The sequence below is a fragment of the Hemitrygon akajei genome, chromosome 26, assembly GCF_048418815.1.
Source record: "Hemitrygon akajei chromosome 26, sHemAka1.3, whole genome shotgun sequence".
In the NCBI taxonomy this organism is placed as follows: Eukaryota; Metazoa; Chordata; class Chondrichthyes; order Myliobatiformes; family Dasyatidae; genus Hemitrygon; species Hemitrygon akajei.
In genome coordinates, this window is record NC_133149.1 from 31,457,552 (window position 1) to 31,480,410 (window position 22,859).

Below are 22,859 nucleotides of genomic sequence, written 5' to 3' on the forward strand. Positions count from 1 at the left end.
TCCCAACCTCTGCTTCCTCAACAAGAAGAATTTCTTTAGCTAGAGAGTGGTGAATCTGTGGAATTCATTGCACAGACAGCTGGGGAGGCCAAGGCATTTGGGTATATTTAAGGCAGAGATTGATAGATTCTTGATTAGTCATGGCATGAAGGGATACAGGAAGAACACAGGAGATTAGCGCTGAGGGAAATGGATCAGCCATGATGAAATGATGAGGCAAGCTCAATGGGCCAAATAGCCTAATTCTGCTCCTATATCATATGGTCTTTTTTATGCCATGGACCAATACCATTAAGCAAGGGGGTCCATGGACCCCAAGTTGGGAACCCCTGTTTTAGAGATATACAGAATTGTGAGAGGTATAGATTGGGTTATGCTTAGAGGCTTTGTCCTTTAGATTCACTGAGACCAAAACTAGAGGTCATAGGTCTGAGGTGAAGGGTGAATAATTTAAGGGGAATATATGGGGGATCTTCATTCAAAGAGTGTGGATCGAGATGCCAGCAGAAGTGGTAGATGTGGGTTCAATTGTAACACTTAAGTTTGGATAGGTACACATTGGAGTTTGGACTGATATGGTCTGGGAGTGTATGTAGATGGGACTAGGCAGAAGATCAGGTTGGTATTGACTAAATGGGCTAAAGGGTCTGCTTCTGTGCTGTAGTACTCTATGACTATGCTCCCCCAGGAGAAGAACAGGATCACCAATGGCTTTTGGGTTCCTGTGTCTAGTTTCATACATCCAGAAGCTGCTGTTAGTTTTCATATCATAATGATGAATTCATCACCATTGCATCTGAAAATTCTGGGCCATCTTGTTTACCAGTTCAAGTTTAAGCCTTAAAATAGCAGACATATTTCTGATTAAAAATTCAGGCAATGTGGCTTGTGAACCACACCCTATGGCAATGTATCTGATTGCATTTCAAACACCTTGACCAGCTGTTGTTCCCAAGAGAGTAGATGGGGAAACTAGGCCTCAAAGAAAATACCATTAGATTCCAAAGAAAGTTTAGCTCATCTAGGAGAGAAGATTTCAAATAATGTGATCTTTCCAGAGGCTAACTGGTTTTAATTCCATTTCTTTCTAGCCCTTGAAGATTTTACTTCATACATTTCAGAAATTATGATGTATCTTCTCCTTGTTTTCCTCACTTTATGGCTTGTTATAGAGATGATATATTGCTACAGAAAAATATTGAAATCAGAACAAGCCGCACAAGAAAATGCGTAAGTAACATCAATACATTGTGTACTTATATAACCCTGATTTTGCTGAGGTATTGCCAAAGGGGTTTAATATTACTCTTATACCACCTACTATATGCAAGTCAGAGGATGTATTGCAATAGCAATTCACCTTCAGATGGTATGCTGCCTCTGCAAAATCCTCCAGATATAGGATGAACTAATTTAAGCATCCTCTTCCAGGCCAACAGCAATCACTTTGAGACCTAATTATACTTGTTTAGCTCCATTGGGAGGTTACACATTGCTTGCATGGTCAACACCAAAATGGACATTCTGCTCTGAGCCCTGTTATGGCAAAAGCTTACCAGGTGCACAGAGAAAAAGATTAAAGAGTGTTCCCATAGCCTCCTTGAAGATGTCTAACATTCCCACTAACTTGTGAGACTACCAGACCCACAAATGCTCAAAGTATTCAGGTTGGCTTATAAGTCTTGACATTTCATTGGGTGCCCACAGAATGCCTGTAGCAGAAGGGGCGCATTACCTCACAAACCTCTGCTCCAACCTGCTCTATCAAGTCTTTCCTGACACATCTGTGGACTCTGAAGGTCCTGCAATAGCTTATCAGCCATCTCAGAGCTCACTAAGCTCAAATGAAAGCAAGTTTATTGATCCACAGTAGCTGCCCAAAAAGCAATCTTCATGTATGAATGTTAAAGCCTCAAAAATTAATTCCATTGCAATCAAAACAAATACATTTTTGGAGCAAGAGTAAGCAAAGAAGCTATTTTATCAGTTAATTACACTAACCTCACAGTGGTGATTTTGAGTGAGGATGAATTTCCAATTTCTAAATTTCTGTCATTAATTTTAGCAAACCCATGTTTGGATGTGTTAACAAAATGGTGTGATCCACATTTGTTCATTTGATTTTAAGACAGTGGACCACTATGCTTAATGATTAGAATTGAAATCCAGGCACTTCAAAACCCAGCAGTTTCTCCAACTAAATTGTCTCCCTTGTGTTTTTGGACTTCAAAGAAGGAGCTATTATTACAATCTTCTGTGAAAAAATGCAAACAGTCAGTGCTTTCTTTGCATGTATTAATTATATGCTATTTTTATGTTGAGCACAGTGCTGTAAAAAATTCAACGTTCTATGGGAAAAAATGTGTTTAACAGCTGGCATTTAAAATACATTGTATAACCTTTGCATGTGAATTGAATTGAAGTTCAATCTACTCTTGCATATTGAAATGGATTTATAGCCATGTTAGAAGTAAAATGAAATTGGCAAAGCAGCCAACATTGTGAGATGTCCAGATTTCTAATCAACAGCTTAAAGACCTTTTCAGCTATTTAATATTTTGAAGTAGCTAAACAAGTTTAACAACTCAGGTTTGAAAACAGTATTTTAACCCACAATTTTAAGGGGGATTAGACCTAGCAATTAGACCGTGGGGCACCTTCACTTTTCTGCAACAACATAATGATTCCAAATGGCAGGCATATTCACAGAGCTAGAATGCATCAGTAAATTCAGCACCTGGAACCCATTCCTATATATATTCAGAATAGGTGGCTTAATCCTGCAACACTGAGTTGATGCAGACAAACAAAAGCACCTGTCACCTGACTTCCCTCCTTCCTCATCTTCTGCAAGAAATCACATGGAAATTACTGTATCATCACATTGGCCCACCCTCAAGTTCTCGTCACAAGGTCTATGAAAACAGGATCAAAGTTTGAATATCACATAAATCTTTGTCCTAATCATCCTCTGGGATACTTTAAGTAATTAAATATATACAATTATTTTCAGACCTTTTTTAGCTCTTGCTATATTTTGTGCAATATCACAGCTGATTATTTTTCTTACTGGTGCTTATGTTAATTATTCTTAATTTTTGAAATTCAATCAAATAAAAATGGTAAGGAAATATATTTCATGGAAAGTACTGGGTAATAACTGAAAATAGTTTTGTCTGCCTTTAGTAGACTAGGTTCAAGGTGATCAATGAATTTTCTATGACGTTCTGAACATTCAAATTGATTTCCAATCCAATTGTCTTTACAGAGCAGACTATCTGGCGATACCCTCCGGAAATAAAGAAAACCATTCAACTGTTCCTGTAGAGGAATAGGCACATTTGCTTTGGATAGCAGATAGATTGGTAAGAATAATTTGAAACAAGTTTTGTTTAAAAAAACTCAAAGCTGCTAAGTCTAGAACTATTAGATAACATGAAGTATCTTAGAATATGTTGGGGGTATATGTTAACAAAAAATTCAGTTTTTAGTTCATGACGATTTTTGGCGATATACATGGATTCAAATATACAATGGAACCAAATGTTTGTTATTAACAGCCTCACTGAAAATAGTCCCTATACAGTAATTACTGGAGTCTGATTCTTACTATTTTCAAACTGAAGCAAATGCATTACAATTAAAATTCTGATTATTTTCCATTTAATTATCATTAGAGTTTTTATACATGGATTTAAAGCAAATCAAAATTATCTCCTACGTTGTTAGTTAACTTCAATTAGGTTTACAATGAATAAAGGCTCTCAGAAGAACACAAGTAAAAACAGGTGAAGGCCATTTGTTTTTACTTCTGAGGTTATTGCAACTATTCTCTTTGCAGTCAGCCTTTCAAACCCTCTAAGAATTTATATTTCAGTGAGATCACCAACAATTCTTCTAATCTCTGAAACATACCAACCTGGTCTATTCAATCTCCCCCTCACACAACAAACACCATCTTGTAACCATTCTTTTGAATCAGAAAGGACGTGATGTAGATTTTGCCGAGGCAGTGGCATTGTCCACAAAGATCTTTTACTGATGATAATTCCCAGTATGGATGTTCAGGAGTGATTAAGTGGACACAAAGGACTACTTGGATGCATTCAATCACAGCCTACACTTTCAGGAATCCTGGGAAAATTCATGTGCCTGCACTGCCTGATACCATAAGGTCAAGGAAAACGAGTTTAATTCCTTTCCCTTAGCTAGGGAGCATTTGTGAGTCTTAAATGTGACACATCACTAACTGGAATAATTTGTAAACTAAGAAACTAATTCTAAATTGTGATAAAGATTCTAATGTGGCAGAATCACATTCTGCCCAACCCATACAAGACTGTTGGTTCCTGTGGTGAACTACATATACCTGTCTGGACACGCCCCCCTGCTGACTGCTCCTGTGGCTCCTCCCACAGACCCCTGTATAAAGGCGATTGGAGGCACTGCTCCTCCCTCAGTCTCCAGGATGTTGTGTGGTGGTCTCTTGCTGCTAATCGTGGTCTCTTGCAGCTAATAAAAGCCTATCGTTCGCCTCCCGTCTCTGAGAGTTATTGATGGTGCATCAGTTCCAGCATGTCCCCAGCTCCCAGCATTTTGGCACAGCTCAGAGCATGCAGTCAGCTTCACTCACAGAGTCACTTTGGCATTCACAAGCCTTTAGTATCTCCCAGGACACACATAATTAAAACAAAAGCTGCTAACACTCAATTAGAATCATTCAACCAAAGAACTTGGCAGTTTTTTTTTAAAGTTACTGCTTCCTGTGACAACTCAAAATTAACATGAGGAACAGGTTCATCATCATACATTACTTCAATATCTTCATTTGATCTACACAGGCATTTCTGATTATTTCTAAGATGAATGAAGTTCATTTTTGGACTATAGACTAAGTACTTCACCATACCCGACCGCCAGTGTGATATCACTTAATTCTTCAAAAATCTGTTCTTTGCCTCAAGACTTTGTTTTTATTTCAATTGCTGCCTTTCTATTTTCCCCTCTAAGTAGCTCAAATGTTTGCAGAGATGGTAGCATCAAAATAAAACCAGAAGTGCAACATTGTACCAGGTTAAAATATTATTCTAACCAATGATTTACTGTGGGGCCGTGGAAAATTTATCTCTGACTTTATTATTCAAGGCATCTTTTAATATGTGCAAACCTCTCTGCTTCCCCACAAGCAGCAGAATGTCATGGAGGGATCAACATATGGTGCTATTACAATCACTCCAGTAGAGTTCTCCAATAAACATGAAGTAAATATCATCAGACAAATACCTCCTGTCAAACACATTCCCACAGTATTCTATGGATAGCAAAGAGACACCTCAACACCTCACATACATCCATTATTGTACCATGTCTATACTTAATCAAAGCATTTTAAGTGGACATGAATACAAACAAGGAAAATGCTAATTCTTTTTGATAAAAGTTAACATGAACTCATTGGAACAGTCAAATTGTTCTTATCCATGGATATACTATCTTGGGTAGATAATCAAAGGGTCTAATCTGATCTATTAAATATTTTGAGGATTTTCTGTTTTTATTTTAAATGTATTCAGTCCTCTGTATATAAGCAGCATATGTAGCAGTCTGCCTCAGTTTACAGTATCAATCAAAATTTACTTCATACTGTATATACTGATAGATCTCCACCAGTTGATCACCTGATTTGATTTGATTTCTCTACAACACTTTTAGTATGAGTTCATTTTGCATCAGAAAAGATTAACTTTTACTGGAGGATGATCATGAAACATGAAAGTTCATCTTGGATTTTGAAAATGATACTCAAGTAAAGCAATCTGTAATTCTCATAATAATACTTGTTCATGCATGTCTATGATACATTTGATATTATAATTAAAGGTGAGAATCCACTCCTGATCTGGATAGCATTGTAAACACAAGTGCTTCTGCAGACGCTGGAAATCCAGAGCAACATACACAAAGTGTTGGAGGAATTCAGCAGATCAGGCAGCATCTATGAAGAGGAATAAACTGTTTACATTTCAGGCTGAGCCCTTCATCAGGACATCTACAAGGATGGCTTGTAGATTTATTGGGAATGAAACACTGTGATATACAAGAAGCTAGACCTTTAAGTGCAATCCAATGTTGCACTTAAAGATAATCAGTTAACTTCATCAGTTTAGTGAAATTTCCAGATCATACCCCATCCAAAAATGTGAACATAAAGTAACAGAACTAGATAACACTTATCCTTCCCTATAATGAAGGGTTTAATGCAGCACTGCTGAAGTTAGAGTGTCTCACAACTCATTAATCCTACCACGATGCCTGTAATGGCCCAAAGGCATCAATTACCTCTGCATCAACAGGATAAAAATAAACAAAAGACATACTCCTAAGGTGTATAGCGGAAGTTTGTGTTTTAGCCAGTATTTTGACTAATTGTTTGTTCATGCGACTCTTTGATGGATGTTCAATGTACTTTCCAGTCTATTGCTGGTAATAAACAGATAATGCCCCATCAATTGTTGCTCTAAATTGTATTTTATACTATACATTCTCCTTATGTGTGCTTTTCAGGCTGAGCCAGCAATAAATTGCATACCCCTAACTGCCCCAAAGAAGGTGGTGGTGAGCTACCAACTTGAAATGCTACAGAACTTGAGGTATAGGTAGACCCAGAATGTTGTTTAGGAGGGAGTTTAAGGATTTCACCCTACGAAGGTGAAGGAATGATATGATATTTTCAAGTCAACGTGGTATGCAGCTTGGAAAGACACTGGCAGGTGGTGGTGTTACATTGCTTTTTCTGCCTTTGTCCTAGTTGGTCGAGGTTGTGGGTTTGGAAGGTGCTGTCTGAGACAACTTGGTGAGTTGCTGCAGTGCATCCTTTAGATGGCAGAAAATGCTGTTGCTGTGCCTCAGTGCTGAAATGGTTATTGATAGGGTCTGGCGATCATCTCCTGTGTGGTGTCAAGCTGTCTGGGTACTGTTGAAGCTGCACTCATCCAAGCAAGTGGAGAATATTCTATCACACTCCTGATTTGAGCCTTATAGATGATGAACAGGATTTGGGGAGTTTGGAGGCAAGTTACTTGCCTCGTGATTCCAAGTCTTTTACTTCCTCTTGTAGCCACATTGTGTACATGTCTACTTCAATTCAGATTCTGGTCCATGATAACCCCCGAGATATTTTAAGTAGAAATTAAGTGATGGGAATATTACTGAATGTCAGAGAGGTGACAGCTGGCATTTTCCTTGTTGGATATCGTCATTGCCAGGCACGTGTTGTTGAGATGTTACTTGGCACTTATCAGTCTAGGCTGGACATTGTCCTCCTCTTGCTGCATTTGAATGCTCAAAGTTCAAAGTAAATTTATTATCAAGGCACATATATATCACCATATACAACCCTGAGATCTGTTTTCTTGCAGGCGTATTCAGTAAATCCAAGAACCATAATAGAATCAATGAAAGACTGCACTCAACAGGGCAGACAGACAACCAATGTGCAAAGGACAACAAACTGTGCAAATAAAAAAGAAAAATATAAATAATAATAATAAATAAATGAGCAATAAATATTGAGAACATGAGATGAAGAGTCCTTGAAGGTGAATCTATAGGTTGTGGGAACAGTTCAGTGATGGGGCAAGTGAAATTGAGTGAAGTTATCCCCTCTGGTTCAACAATCTGATGGTGAGGGGTAGGTAATAACTGTTCCTGAACCTGGTGGTGAGAGTCCTGAGGGTCCTGTACCTTCTACCTATTTTATTGATAGATCAGAGTAAGTTTATGAAAAGGGCCCAAATAAAAAGTTAGATTTCTATACAATTTTCACAGAATAGCAAGGAACAAAACAAAAAAAAATCTTTGTGCTCGATTTTATCTCATATCACATCCTAATGCTCAGAGATCAGTTGAAAACCTGTTAACAAAGATTTCACTAGAGCAGCCTGGCTAGACACTTCTGACCCACCAAAAAAGTATTTCAGGCGAGTCCTTTAAAAAAGAAAATAAACCATGAGAGAGGAGGGGAAAGTGAAAAAAATTTCACTCTGACCATCTCATGGAAATAAACCAATCTTTAAGACCACATTACTATTCTTGACTCCAGCTAAGAAATTGCCTAGTTTAATTTAAATACTGACTTTTCTGTTTTTCTTTCAGGTTCTGTCTATCTGGCCTGTATTTCTAGATTAATTCTGGAACAGTAAGATAGAGTAGGCCATTGTAGCACAAGACTCAATGTGCCAAATGAGTTTCTACTTTTTAATATTGATTAATGTTCACCATATTTCAGTTGAAATTTTCAATATTTATGATATTTAATTACTCATATTACAATTAAATATTTAGCAATAAATAACATTATCAATAACTTCATGTTATATTGTAATATATTTTCACAGATATTTTGCCATGTAATAGGTTTAGAATATATATCCGGTACCTTGTCCACCTACTCAAGGTCATTGACTGCCGTCCCCAGGAAGATCAGCCACGTGCATTGCAATGGACTGAAATGTTGAAAACTAGAAAAAAGAGCAAATGTATGGACTCCCTTGGATTGAACTCAATGCCATATTCTTTATTTACAACCAACAACCTGTAGGCAAGTGATTAAAAGGAATCAAACTCTCCCTTTTACAGCACATTTTACAATATGTTCCTGTACATTCATTTGGAGTCTTTTAAGTTTTATTTAGATGACCTTTTTACTTAATGGTTGAAGTATTTTTCTAAATTTACTATTTGTACAGATTTGATTCCCAGTTGACAAGTTTGCAAATGGAATGCAGGTTAACTGATGGTCTATTTGCTTTCCTTGTAAACAGGGCTGAATCATTAATGTACAAAATCTACTAATGACATCCGATGGTTATAATTCTCAGTTCGTGGTTATTGGCTTTTGAAGGATAAACTTCATTTTGCTATAAAAGGATAAAACTTGATTTCATCACAATCTGTTGTGCAAAACCTTTTGCATTTGCTTATATTTAAAGGGAGACTATTTAACGACTGTAATATTTTAAACATTACGCAAAAAACTGAAAGAAGGAGATTGTTCCATTCCTGGTGTAAAGTGTTTTGTTCATTTCCCTCTCTTTGTAGAAGAGTGCTAAAATTTACTTACAAGCTTCATAATAGCTATAGTGTCTTATACAGTGTTTGGATAAATTGAAATAAGAGTGTTATTTATATGTACCACATTTAATATGTACACATAGAAATCGCACTGCCAAGTGTGGCTTTTGCATAATCAGTTCTATTCTGTGGGCTGGTACATCCAATTGCTGCATTTCCTTAAATAGGGCTTTTAAAAAATATTTTCTAATGTTTATCTTGATAATTAAACTTTTATGGATTAATGATGGAATTATAGCATACAACAGCAACCCTATGGTGAAAAAACAGTAACAGCTGAAGAAAGTAAAGGGCACAGAAATTATATTCAGTACATTTTCTGTTAAATCATTACTACAAACCTGAGAGAAGAACAATTTTCCTTCAGTTTGTTGCAAATCAAAAATCTGTGCTCATTGAGGCAGTTCAACTCTTCCAACACACTGGAATTGGTGCAGACAACTACTAATTACATCATGTCTATCAGCTTATAGTTTGAATTTAAGATCTTCCAGCTATCAACTCTGTATTTCAAAGATATTAACCACATTAAGTTATGTCAATATTTTCCTTCAATAAAAACAGGTAACACTCAGTGGGCCACACAGCATCTGTGGAAAAAGTAAAAAGACAACAATTTAATCTGGGAGCCTTTCCTTTGTTTTCTAATGGCAGTCATTCAAATCCCCTTACTGCTCATAAAATGATAAAGTATTAAACCATTCATGCTTTCTTCTTTTCTATTATCTCAATACATTTGTTTATTCTGTCTCGAGTTAAATGTAGTATACAGAGTGTGGCCAGACATCGAAAACGTTTGTTGAATAATCTAAATGCAGCATGCAGCAATTTATACGGAACACTTAAAAATCACTACAGATAATACAGAAAGAATACTGTTCATCCACAATTTGATACTTGAAAAAGCAGGCCTATCCTACAATAAAGTTCAAAGTTAAAGGAAAAAGTAATGAAAAAACTCAGCATATCAGACAGAATTTGTGAAGGAGACAATAGAATTAATAATTATCCTTCATTAGATCATTTTGGAGTCAAAAGAAGGTAGAATGTTCTACTATCTGATCAGTTATTTTTGACCAGTACATAAAAAAACAGATTTTGCGTAAGTGAGATGCAATATTCTACATTCCTTCACTAGAGAGAATAAGCATTTAGTAATAAATGGTTATGAAACAATAAGAGTATGTAAATTATTAAAGGGAGTTGAGAATTTACATTGCACCAGCAGGCTATTTTTCTTTAATCTATCTGTCTTTTTATTTAAATTTGTGAATCCCCTGACTGAATGTTTCCTCTCCTTCACTTCATCTTACAAATAACAGTTGGTTATATCTCAAAAATCTCTGGCCAAACATGAATCCTTTCCCCTAACATTCACGAACGAGTTGCCAAGCTATAATTCATTTACTCAAAATGATCCAGTGCTGACAGCATTCTTTGCAAATAATACTAGTTACAACTTAATGTATTTTACAAAATTATTCTGATTGTATGGATACAATTTATTTTCTAATTCTGAATTAGAAAATGCTGATAACCATAGTAAAATTAATCACTTAAATTCTCAAGCCAAACTTAGGCAAGATCTTGCTAGTAGAGTCATAGAGTTATACAGCATGGAAACAAACTCTTCATCTCATGTCATCTACTATATAACGACCAAGATGCCTCTTTGAGCTGTTCCCATTTGCCCAAGTAGTATCATTTTTCCATCTTTAATATGCATTTTAAATCTTTAAAATATCAAAGTATTTTACAGTAAATTAGGTAGAACTTGTCAATTACACAATTTCTCCCCTAAAAATGATTGAGTAATATCAGTTATTAATACCCAATCGGAAATTGTCATGTTATTTTTTTCCAAATCCAGATTCAGCAGAATCACAGTACAATTATATAGAAACCTGCTCACTTTACAATGTTACAGAAATAATTATATGCCTATATAAAACTGAAAACAAGTATATAATTGAACAGATCTTTTTCAATTTATTATTGCTTGTGAACTGCAGGTTGCAATTACATCTCTGCCACCAAAACAGATTTTGACTGAGACATTATTTTGTTGTAATTATTAATGTTTTGGGTTATAACTTCTTGGTTAACAGTTGGGTTTAAGCCATGCTCTGTCAGGTATTTTAGTCCCTAGAAATAATGAAGACTATGTGAAAAAGGTTTGGAAGAATGGATTTGTCATGAAAAGATACACTGTTCCTTTTCTTTTTCCTTTTCCCAGTGATAATTTTTTTGTTCTTCCACTAACCATTTTTATTGCTGTAATTTGACATTTTTTGTAGGTCAGTGACTGCTATTTGAAAATTTCAAGAGTTCAACAACAAAAAAATTAGTTAATTCTACTCAAGATTAATTGCAGTGAAACCTAAATAATTTACAAAAATACGTAAGAAAGTGCCAATTGGAAATAGTATGTTTATTAAGATAACACATGTTTGTACGGGGGGGAAAATAACTTGTAAGCATTAAATACTGGTATCAACCTTGATATCCCAAGCTTGCAATCTCCATCACCTAAAAGGCCATAGCAGCAAGTCTTTAGAAACACTGCCATTTGGCACCTCTTTTCTAGACTACACACCATTTTGACTTGGACACATTTTCCCATTCTTCATTTGTTGCTGGATCAAAATTGTGAAAATCACTAACATCACACTTGAGTATTTTCACCGCAATAGCTCAAAAAGGCGCTCACCTTAAGATATCCATGTTCCCTAAATGAATTAAGATAAAAATATTGGATGACTAGGAGTACAAAGAGGGATCCTCCTACCTTGTCCCAAAAAGGTCCTTTAACCTAACCTCAGAACCTATTGGTGGAACGATAGGATAATATTTATTTCTCTTATTCCTATCCTACATCACTTAACTGTGCTGCTGGAAGGGGAGCTTAGCCCAATTTATAATCTGTCTACATAGAAAAGCAAAGATCAATGAATAGAGCCCAGTTTTTAGGACACATATCAGGGTGCCATTTTGGATGTTAAGTGAAGATCCAAAGAGAATTGTGTGTCTTTAATGTCAGAAAAGTATTGGCATTTAGCATAGGAAGGAAGAAAATAAATTATTAAAATATCTTTTCAGTGTGTGTAGCTTATGACAATCAAAAGATTTAAACAATGAACATCCTCATTCACTACCAGTAGCACATTGAATTCTTTCATCAGTAATTATAGTCATTCAAGGCCGACTTCTCTGAACTCCAAAATAAACTCATTAAATTTCAATTAAAATTATTTAGGAATTTTTGAGGCATAAAATTAGAGTGCAACTTCTTTCTGACGTGAAACTTAATGTTCATTATCTTAATATGTTAGCTTAAAACCATGTGCCTATCTTTTACAGAAATTTCATTTTGTAAGGCCAATATTGGAGCAAATTAATGATAGAAAGCCAAAACATGTATGGATTGGTTTAGACAAAAGGCAAATTTTTTTTCTGTATTTAAAGCTATATGATATGCTATAGATGATTCAGTTGGAGCTAAAGTTAAATTGTAGTGATAACTCACAGTAACAGGTATTGTTGAGTTAATTTGGAGTGAATGGTAGATAGTTGATAAAATTTATTTATAAAGCAGTGCAACTTATGAGTATCAGAGATAGAATAGATAAGATGTATTCTCCCGAGCAACTAAATGAATTCTGAAGAGATAGAGATTTAAGAATAAGAAGGGAGTTCAGCGCACAACTGTAATGAATCAAGAAGGCAATTTGACTTCCTGAGATACACACATCTAAATGAACTAAGATAAAGTCTTCACTGTCTAATACATCTTCACCACCTGGATGAACATCAGTCACAGAAACATTTATCGCATTCATAAAGTGCACTCAATGTGATGTGATAGCAAGAAAGAACTAGGAAGCAGAATGAGGCTGGCTTAGGTTGGACAGAATGAGCAAAATGTGGTGTCTATGATAAATTCAGAGAGGGAAAAGCTGCACCTTCTTTCATTGTTAAAGTTGCTCTAGCTGAAGGTCAGTTTATAAATAATGACAAAGAGTTGCTCATATGACAGCTTATTCTACCATAAACTACTTAATGACTGTCTTGGCTCTGAAAAGTAATGCAAACAGTGGGAATGGCAACAAAACAAGCAGAACTCACAGCAAAATTGTTTCAGAATTGTTTTATCAAAACATCCAGCAAAAAGCTCTGTTTAACATTGTAGGCAACTGTTCAAAGATTTTTATGGCTATTTCTGTCAGGTTGTGTTAATTTAAAATGAACATTAAAATATGTTTTTCAAATAATATTTATAGTTTTGCTTTACAGCCTACATATGTGACTTAACCTGTAGTAAGGGCTTCATGAGATAAGATTTATAGCATTCCTCTAGAGCTTCTAATTCAAATCAACTTCATTTGCACTCACTTCTAAATATAGATTTTCTGTGAATGCATTACCATTGTCAGCACTATTAAATAATGCCATGGCAACTAATGCCATTTGACTGTTGAAAAATGGAACAAAGTATTTAAAATCAGGAGAAGTGTAAAGATCTCAGTTTACTTTGTAAATGCTTGCCACTTAAGGCACATTTCTGATCTGTTGAATACAGAATAAATGCAGTGGGAGGTACAGCTTTATAGAGATGAAGGGTACACCTTTGTTAAGAATGTTATAAGGGAGACCTAGCAGTGTTCTGGAGCCAGGTTCCTTTAGCTGAACAAATGAATACCCAGATTTACTGGAAAGCACCTTCTAAAATTGTCATTCATCACCAGCAGCTAGTTTTGAGATACAGTAAACCTGTTTGGCAGAGGGAGATGGTTGCCAAAAAAAATCTAGGTAATGTTGCTTGTGCAGAGGAGAAATTAAAGCACTTATATTAAGGATCTTTTCAAGGACTGTGAGCCAGTAGTTTAAACAGCAGCACTTAAGAGGATTGTTGAGAATTTTCCAACAGAGATGCACTGAGGTGAAATGTCTAGTTGTACCTATTTTGAGCCACAGATCTCAGTGCACACTACAATTGCACAAAGCGAAACATATGATTCATTCCATCGGGAATCACAACACCAGCCTTTGCATCTTATTTGTAAGCTCTACTAAAAACCTAGACTCCATTTCCAAACTATCCTTTGATCTATTTAGTTATCTCAGTTCACCATCCACTGCAGAAAATGCAATTGCAAAATACTGTGATATTTGATAAGTGAAAGTCCTGGACAAAGACGTATTTTGATTTGAGATATTTACTTTTCTCTTAGGAAAACTATGACTAATGCCATAATGTTCTTAAATAATGATCAACTACCCAAATCACTTGAATGGAGTAAAATAAAACAGATTAAGTCTGTTTTGTCTCCATACTGTATTTGTATTATTCAATGTAATGTGTCAACCCTTGTGTATACTTAATTGGACTGTAATTGTACACTTTATTGATTTACACCAGACCCCAAATGCTATATTATAATTAAAGTCATTTAAGAATAGATGCACCATGTTAAATTAAAACATACTAAAGATCAGAGGGACAAAGAGGATCAGCCCTCTGTTGAAAACATCACCATCTCCTGGGTGATGTCAGAATTGAAAACTGATCACTATCATTTACTCACAAGGGACTGGAGTGGTGCTGTTTACTTTGCATGCTTCATTTATTGCTAAAAATTGAATAGTGGAGCAGGTTGAGATACTACTTGGCAGATTCCTGCTCTTGTTACTTTTAAGTTTTTCCAAGTTGAACATCATGCAGCAGATTTTGACTTAGATAATATAAATTAAAAATGCATTTGCCCACATGAGAGAGTGATTTCGAGTCAAACCAATTTTGTAATTGATAATGTTGTGATTGGACTGCTCTGCATGTCACAAATGAGCTTTTGCTTCAATCTTAACTTCTTAAAACATGCACATCAGCCAGAGGATTCATACAAGACAGATGATTAAATACCTCTAAGAAGAATATAACATAACATTCAAAAAATCCAACAAGAAACATAACAATGTTTCTTACTTTGAATACTCAAAATATAATTCATTTGGCCCAATATCAATTTTGCTTTTTCTTTAAAATCAATCCCTGCTGTGTACAATTGACAATAGTATCACACTAATTTATGTTACATTACACGCTTATCATTTAATGGACCATTTTCCCTAATTCGATTCCAGTATGGTTTATGTAGGATGCAATTTTATCCATCATGCCTGTAGTCCAAAGTTGCAGGATATAATTTCCTTGGGTTAATGAGAGAAGAGCAGAGATGGAGTAGCGCAAAATTCCAGGTAATGAGCTTCCACCCCAATCCTATTTGAAATGAAGAGTACAATTAGAAAATGTAACTCTGTTTATATGTCATGAAAGTGGAGCTTGAGCAATTTATGATTAACATCAGAGTTGATATTATTATTTTGAAACCACCTGGAGGGATTTAGACCACATACAGTACTAGAAATGGTGTTCCAATGATGCTTGCCACTGACTTCAAAGAAAGCTCCCACAAAGATTTACAGATCCCTGTGATTTGAACTGTACCTTTTCCAATGTTTGTTGTTAAGAGGCAAAATCAGAAGATCAATGTTATCCAGCATAAATGGCTGTACAGCCTCCTTAATGGCAATCATATTGTAGGATTTTCACAGAAAGTAAGCCAGTGTTTTAAAGCACAAATTTAACTAATAATGTACATATTTTAGAGAACAAAAAAGATTAGCTCATACCCAAATTAAAGTGGAACTTGACATAAAATTTAATTCAAAACTGTTAGTTCAAAATGCCTATCTGTTGAAAAATTTGAGGGAGTTAAAAGTCACACATGTAAAATTGGTTTTCTTAGCAGCACACAAATTTCAAAGCAACAAAATAATCTAGCATGCTAAGAAAACGTTTATAAATCATGCATCAAGGCACAGTACCCCTGAGGTAATTTTCTTTAGTCTTCCTTAGCTCTGTAATTCTTGCCAATCAGAATGGAAAAGGCTACAAAACAGTACATCCTTTAATATGCGTTCACTGACAGCAGATTCTAATCTTCCACGGTAAATTGTGGATGTTTACACTCCAGATTCATAGTGAATGCTGACAGTTTTGCTATCAATATACTGCATCTGCAAAATGCAAGCCATAATATATGGCTGACCAAGATTTTTAATCCAATTTTAAGCATCATTACTGCTTGCTGGGTGTATGTTAAGTGCCAAATGCATGTTAATTTTGACAAGTTCACCCTGATGCGGATAGAAGGATTAATAAAACAGATGAATTGTTGATTTATTACTATGTCATTCTAAACTGTTAACACCTAGAGTGAAATTTTTTTAAATATTACATTCATTTGTTAATTACTCACAGTAACATTTGTAAGAATTTTCTGTCATACTTGTCAACTGTGGTTGTGCTAAATACAGTACAATGAGTTGAAGCTTTCTATCCTTACACTGAGTAGTGGTAGAAAAGTGCAACATATTTTAATACATATTCATTTAACATGCACGTTGTTACATTATAGACATTTTTTAAAATGTTCTAATAGTAAAATTTAGAACTGCAAACCTGGTCACTTTTGACAAATGATTTGTTTTAACTGTGAATTCATTAAGATATGTGAATTTTAGATTACTGTTATACTAATATGAAGGAATTACTCTGATAAGGACTTAATTAAATGTCATAGTATTCATCAGCTCATTCATCAGGCTAATGATGAAGTAAACATACGTAGCTTTAGTAATACTTGCTTGATTCTCACATTTTCAATTATTGTAATAGCTGGCTTTGATAACATTTATTCACCTGTTCATCTCTGGGTATAGGTAATACTCTGAAACATCCACTATAATATACTGTATATCTTTTTTCTAAAGCATAATCAACCTTTCTCTTAAAAACTTCTGTAAAGAGGTGGAATTTATGTTCTGTCTTACATCTTTTCAATTATCTTGATTTAGTCCTACCTTTATTTTTTTTGTAAACGAAAGTTAACAACTTTTCAAGCAATCTTCACCCCGACTTCTGGAATTCATTATCCTCCCTCCAACCCCAAATACACGTGCAAAAAAAAAGAATGGATACAGAGGTCGAAAGTAGTTCTTAGTAATGCCACTGTAACAAATTAAATAACAATGCAAAAACAATGTAAAACTGGATAAAGACTATAATTTACCTTTTAAATTTGAACTAGTATCAATCCAAGTATCAATGTTCTAACTATTTGCTAAGTGTCTTTGTGGACTGATAGAAGTCTTCCTGCCCACATGGATAGAAAACTGCAAAAGCATTGGAATGGCTTACAAAAGCATCAATAATGTTGTGATAGTTCTTTAATTACCCATTCCCTAGTTTACTTAACTGCATCATGCTTTTGTGGGTTGCTATAGAAAGTAAAAGTTGGGACCAATCTCATCTCACAAATGAATTTTTAAATTGAAGTTTTAATGGTTTCTGTATGTAGTATATATTCCTACTGTTTTGCTGTGCTCAGTCTAATAACCATTGATGCCAGAATAAGTAGATCAGTCATTAACTGGAAAATGGTGCCTTCGGTCATCAGCTCAGGCATTTGGATAAAGTGTGGCTGAACACATGATTAGAAGCAAGTTTATATCTAATTCAGAATTATCCAACTACTTAAATAGCTAGATGTCATGTTCAGTAAAACAAACAAGTTTTTAAAGCAAATATATTTAACAGATGCAAATATCTATGTAAACATTGGAATAAATAACTGATAATAGGATTAGAACATGTATAACCAAATTCAAACCTATATTCTTTCTAGATTCAAAGAATGCACTGTAACATTTCTTTGTATTTTAGCACTGACCTATGATCATTATTCTGGCACAATGCTGTTTTCTAGATTCTCAAAATGGTCACATTTGATATGATTCACAAACTGTGTTATGGAGCACATATTTATATTGTGTCTTTCAGCAAAATAAATCTCTTTATGGCTTTAAAATAAGACTGTTTCTTTAGGAGCGCAGATCCATGCTTTTCCAATAATATCCCAAGGAAACGTGATGTTGCATGTGGTTCAGTAAGCGTATGCAATAGATAATACTTGGCACAAGCATGTGCTTGTAGTGATGTATGCAGAGATGTCCCAGAAGGCTGTTGCGTTTGGATGATTTCGACTTCAACATTGGGGGCCATGATAAAGACAGTAACTTCATAACTGGCTTAGGTAAGTTCTAATTTAGAGGAAGTTATCACGGGACTTGTTAGGTGGGCACAGAGAAGTGCAAAGTAAAAAAAGAGAACCTTAGCAAGGTCAAGCAAGCAGTCAAGACACAGCTGGATGAGATTTGTGGTGGAATAAGATTAGTGGAGGAAAGTTGAGGGGAGATGTCAGAGGAAATATTTTTTTTTACACAGAGTGCACTGTAAGGGGTGGTGATAGAGACTTATACATCAGTGACATTTAGGAGACTTGGATAGGCACATGGACGAAAGAAAAATGGAGGGTTATGGGCAACATAGAAGGATAGGATTAGATTGATCATGGAGAAGGTTAAAAGGTCAGTACGACACAGTGTACTGTTCTATGCTCCACCTCTGTACTATGAATTGAGGTATTCTTAGAATCCACAACCAAAGACAAATAAGGAAGTTCAGAAAGAATAGGGTGCAGTTTCCTTTATTAACTTAAGTACAGAATGCATGCATAGAGAGGTGATGCTGGAACAGAGGGAAAAAGGCCGTGGCTGGTGTACTGGATCTTGTCCCTTCCCAGATCATCTTATGGGAATGAGGAAGGAATGCAACTCAACTCAACAATAGCTGCTATTTTTCAGTTTGGTGGAGGACTTAAATTGGAATTTCCCTTGTCGAATACCAGCATCACTTCAGAATTTGGTAAATGTTAATAACCAGGACATAATTTCAAATTTTGCAATTTAAAACATTCAGGTGTAAGGAACAGTGAAGTAATCAGTGAACATAGAACAGTACAGCACAGGAACAGGCCTTTTGACCCACAGTGATGGACTTCATTAGGACTCTGTCAGCACAGAAAAGTGAAATTCAATTCTAAAATGTAGGAAGTGATACATTTTTGTACGAGGAATAAAGAAACTCAATAGTGAGTTCTACAGATATGCAAGAAATGACTCTTATGGAGTTGGCAGGGTAGATAACAATAAAACTAATAAAACATATGATTCTAAAACTATAGATAAGAGCATTCAGTACAAAAGCCAACACCAGCTGGAATCTGGAAAAGAACTTTCTCCTGAGTTACATGTATTAAATTTGCAGGAAAGCAAAAGCTATGGGAAAAAGAACTTCACTGTCTTATACCCACAGAGCAGTGGGAGAAAATTTTACAATTAGTCAATTCTTCTTCTATTTGTGTTAAACATGCCCTAATACAATTTAATGTTGTACATAAGGCTCACATGTCCAAGGATAAACTTGCTCAATTTTATTCTTATGTTAATCCAACCTGTGACAGATGTCATTCTGAAGTCGCTTCATTGACCCACATGTTGTGGTCTTGCCCGTTTGCAAAATTATTGGAAAGATATTTTTGGTATTATTGCAATAGTTCTGAATATCAAATTGCAACCACATCCTATTACTGCAATTTTCGGTTTACCAATGGTGGATAATAGTTGTTTATCCCCCTCAGCCCGGCGGATGATTGCATTTGTTACATTAATGGCTAGAAGATCTATCCTATTGAACTGGAAAGAAATTAATCCTCCAACTATATTTCAGTGGTTTTCTCAAACTATTTCTTGTTTGAGTTTAGAAAAAATTAGAAGTGTTAGCTTTGACCCTTCAGTTAAATTTGAAGAAACTTGGAGACCATTATTCAACATTTTCATGGCGCTAAACTGACTTTTCCTAAACCTTACTTTTATTATCCTTAATTATTTGGATGGAGGTGCGGAGTTATTGATGCTACTATGTATATTTGATATAATGCAATGGCCCATGTTGGTTAGTTTTTTTTTTCCTTTTTTGAGGGGGGGGGGTTTTCTAATTTACTCCATTTTTTGTAACCACTATGAGTTTGGGAGGTTATTATACATGGATTATCATCTATTTGTATTTATACCTTAACCTATTAATTATGTACTCTCAAGCTCTTTGTATTCATGCTTCATTTATGTTTGTTTAAAATCAATAAAAAGATTTAAAAAGAAAGAAAGCAAAAGCTACACCATGTATTCCACATATTACGAAGGATGAACTACCCTAATTTGTCCCTGTTTCTAAACAGCATACTTCAGAAATGGCTATTAAGATTTGTATTACATGGTGCCTTCTATGGCCTTTTCAGATCATTCCAAAGTACAGCCAGGTAAAATTTGTTTGTATGTAGCCAATCTTGTACTGTAATAAGCTCCTCCCATCAACAATGGGATACCAGGATACATGTTTTTGCAAAGCAGAGCAAGGAACAAATTTAACTTCACCCTTCTGTACAAAACATTATTGTCAGATCTCTTATAGCTTTCTGATAAAGCGGAAAAAGCTAGCTGAAATATGCAACTGCTCCAGCAGAGTAATACTCTTGCTGCTGCATTGTGCTGAAGATGTCAGGAATGTGTCCAACCACAACCTACTGATTCAGAAACACAAGTGACTTCAGATACAGCTACAAGAAGAGTTTCAGGGTAAGGGATAATAATTACATAAATAGACTTGAGAAGCTGAGGATTTCCTTAGAAGCATTAAAAGTAGGTATGTCTGCAGCTCTTGGCTTGTCTCATTGAATTCTACCACTCCGAGGTTGGAGATCTTTCTCTATGAACTCCCACAATTCTGGAGAATAAAAACAGCAGAAGGATTCAAGATTCAATATTGTTTAATGTTATCTCCTTTACACAAATGCAAAGAAAAAAATAATTGTTACTCTAGATCTGATGCAATGCAAAAAATACAAAACATAAAGAACACAACAATAATGAAACAAAATAAATATAAATACATAAGGTAGCGTATATAAATACAAAGATAGACTGTATATCCATAAAGTAATGCTTAGGTCTGTACATAAGGTGACTGACAGGAAATAATAAAGTAGTGATGGTTGGAATCATGGAACGGTTAGTTAGTGGGTGGTGGTGTTAATCAGCCTTACTGCTTGGGGTAAGTAACTTCTTTGAGTCTGGTGCTACATTGTCGTGGATGCTACCACAATCTCCTCCCTTATGGGACTGGGACAAACAGTCCATGAGCAGGGATCCTTCATGATATTACTGGCCCTTTTCCAGAATGCCATGGTCTCGATCATAAACATCTATCGCTTTGGCATCTATCTGAAACTTAATTAGATAGTTCACAACTTTGCATCATATTATAATTCCACGTTGAGCTGTGGACCACATACTGTGCTTTCAGCATAGTCAACGGCATTCTCCTTCAGAACTCAGTCACTGTTGAAACATTTTTATTTTTTCCCACTCGTAGTCAGTCTCCCTAATTTTATTTATCTTAAATTGAACATGATCCAAAGCTCTGCAGCTCATGCCAAAATATACCATATTCCATAAAGCCCATGTTTGCTGATCTACGTCTGTGCTAAGTAGCAACAGGTTCTAGCCTTGTTTTCAAATTCCTTCACAGCTAGAGAATCATACCGCACAGAAATGGGTCTTATCTGTCCACCTCATCCACACTAACCATGATGTCTATCTACCTTAATCCCATTTGTCTGCATTAGGCCCATACCCCTCGACTCCTTTCCTATCCATCTAAACACATATTAAGTGTATCTGTTACTGCCAGTTTCACTTACAGCTTATTCCATATAACCAATACTTTGTTTAAATTAAACTTCTCCCCTCTCACCTTAAACCTGTGCCCTCCAATTTTTAGACTTCCACGACTTAGGAAGAAGACTCTAATTTTCTATCTTATCTGTACCTCCTAAATTTTATAAACCTCAATAAGGTATCCATCAGCCTCCTACATTCCAGTAAGAATAAACCCAGCCCATCCATTCTCGCCTTATATATCAAAGCCTTTCATTCCAGACAACATCCTGATGAAACTCTTTTGCATCTTCTCTAGTGCTACTGTATCCTTCCTGTACCGTGGCAACTAAAATCGTGCACAATACCTTAAGTACAGTCTAAACAATGTTTTGTGTAGCTGCAAAATGATGTAACAACACTTATACTCAATGTCTCAGTCTATGAGGATAACCATACCAAACTAAGTTCAGGTTTATCATCATATATGCCTTTTTCACTACTCTATTCACCCATGTCATCACTTTAAGGGTGCTATGGACTTGACAAACAAGATATTTGCACACATCAGTGCTCTGAAGATCCCTGCTATTTACTCCACATGTACCACCAAAATATTGATTTTCCAAAGTGCATGACCTCACAATTGTTTGAATTAAATTTAAATTGTCATCACCTACCCAACTTTCCAGATGATCCATCTCCCACTGTATCCTTAGATAATCTCTTTCATTGTCTATAACTCTACAAATTTTATATCACCTGCAAAATAATCAGACTATCGACATTCTTCTCCAAGACACTTATTCCAAACAATGAAAAAATCCCTGTCCCTGTAATAAATTTATTTTGCAGATATTAAAAAGGCATAAAGACAGATATAAAATCAATATTTTGCCATTGCCATTTGCTACAGACTTATAATCAAAAGAAAATACCCTTCCACCATTACCCTCTGTCTCCTATCACCAAACCAACTTTGGATCCAATTTGTCAACAAGCCTCAGATCCCTTGCATCTTAACTTATGAATCAGCCTCCTAAGTGGGACTT

General features: G+C 35.5%; 2 protein-coding genes across 8 annotated transcripts in view; one reads left to right on the forward strand and one right to left on the reverse strand.

The window, feature by feature from the left end:
• The window catches only part of scn3b (sodium channel, voltage-gated, type III, beta), a 44,113-nt gene extending 28,846 nt beyond the window's left edge, over positions 1-15,267 (forward strand). For 3 of the 6 annotated variants that reach the window (XM_073029787.1, XM_073029781.1, XM_073029786.1), the window contains 3 exons: positions 1,092-1,230; positions 3,269-3,365; positions 8,397-15,267. In XM_073029787.1, the coding sequence (XP_072885888.1) occupies positions 1,092-1,230; positions 3,269-3,335 (206 nt within the window). In that variant the 3' untranslated portion in view covers positions 3,336-3,365; positions 8,397-15,267. Of the gene's footprint in view, positions 1-1,091; positions 1,231-3,268; positions 3,366-5,880; positions 6,422-8,396 lie in introns of those variants that run through there. The other 3 variants (XM_073029783.1, XM_073029782.1, XM_073029784.1) reach the window with 3 other exon arrangements.
• A 75-nt stretch (positions 15,268-15,342) lies between these two features.
• The window catches only part of LOC140716830 (protein Aster-B-like), a 440,998-nt gene continuing 433,481 nt past the window's right edge, over positions 15,343-22,859 (reverse strand). For both annotated transcript variants that reach the window (XM_073029779.1, XM_073029780.1), the window contains 2 exons: positions 20,746-20,875; positions 15,343-15,409 (listed from right to left, as the gene is read on the reverse strand). The gene's annotated coding sequence lies outside the window, so the exon portion shown is untranslated. The remainder of the gene's footprint in view (positions 15,410-20,745; positions 20,876-22,859) is intronic.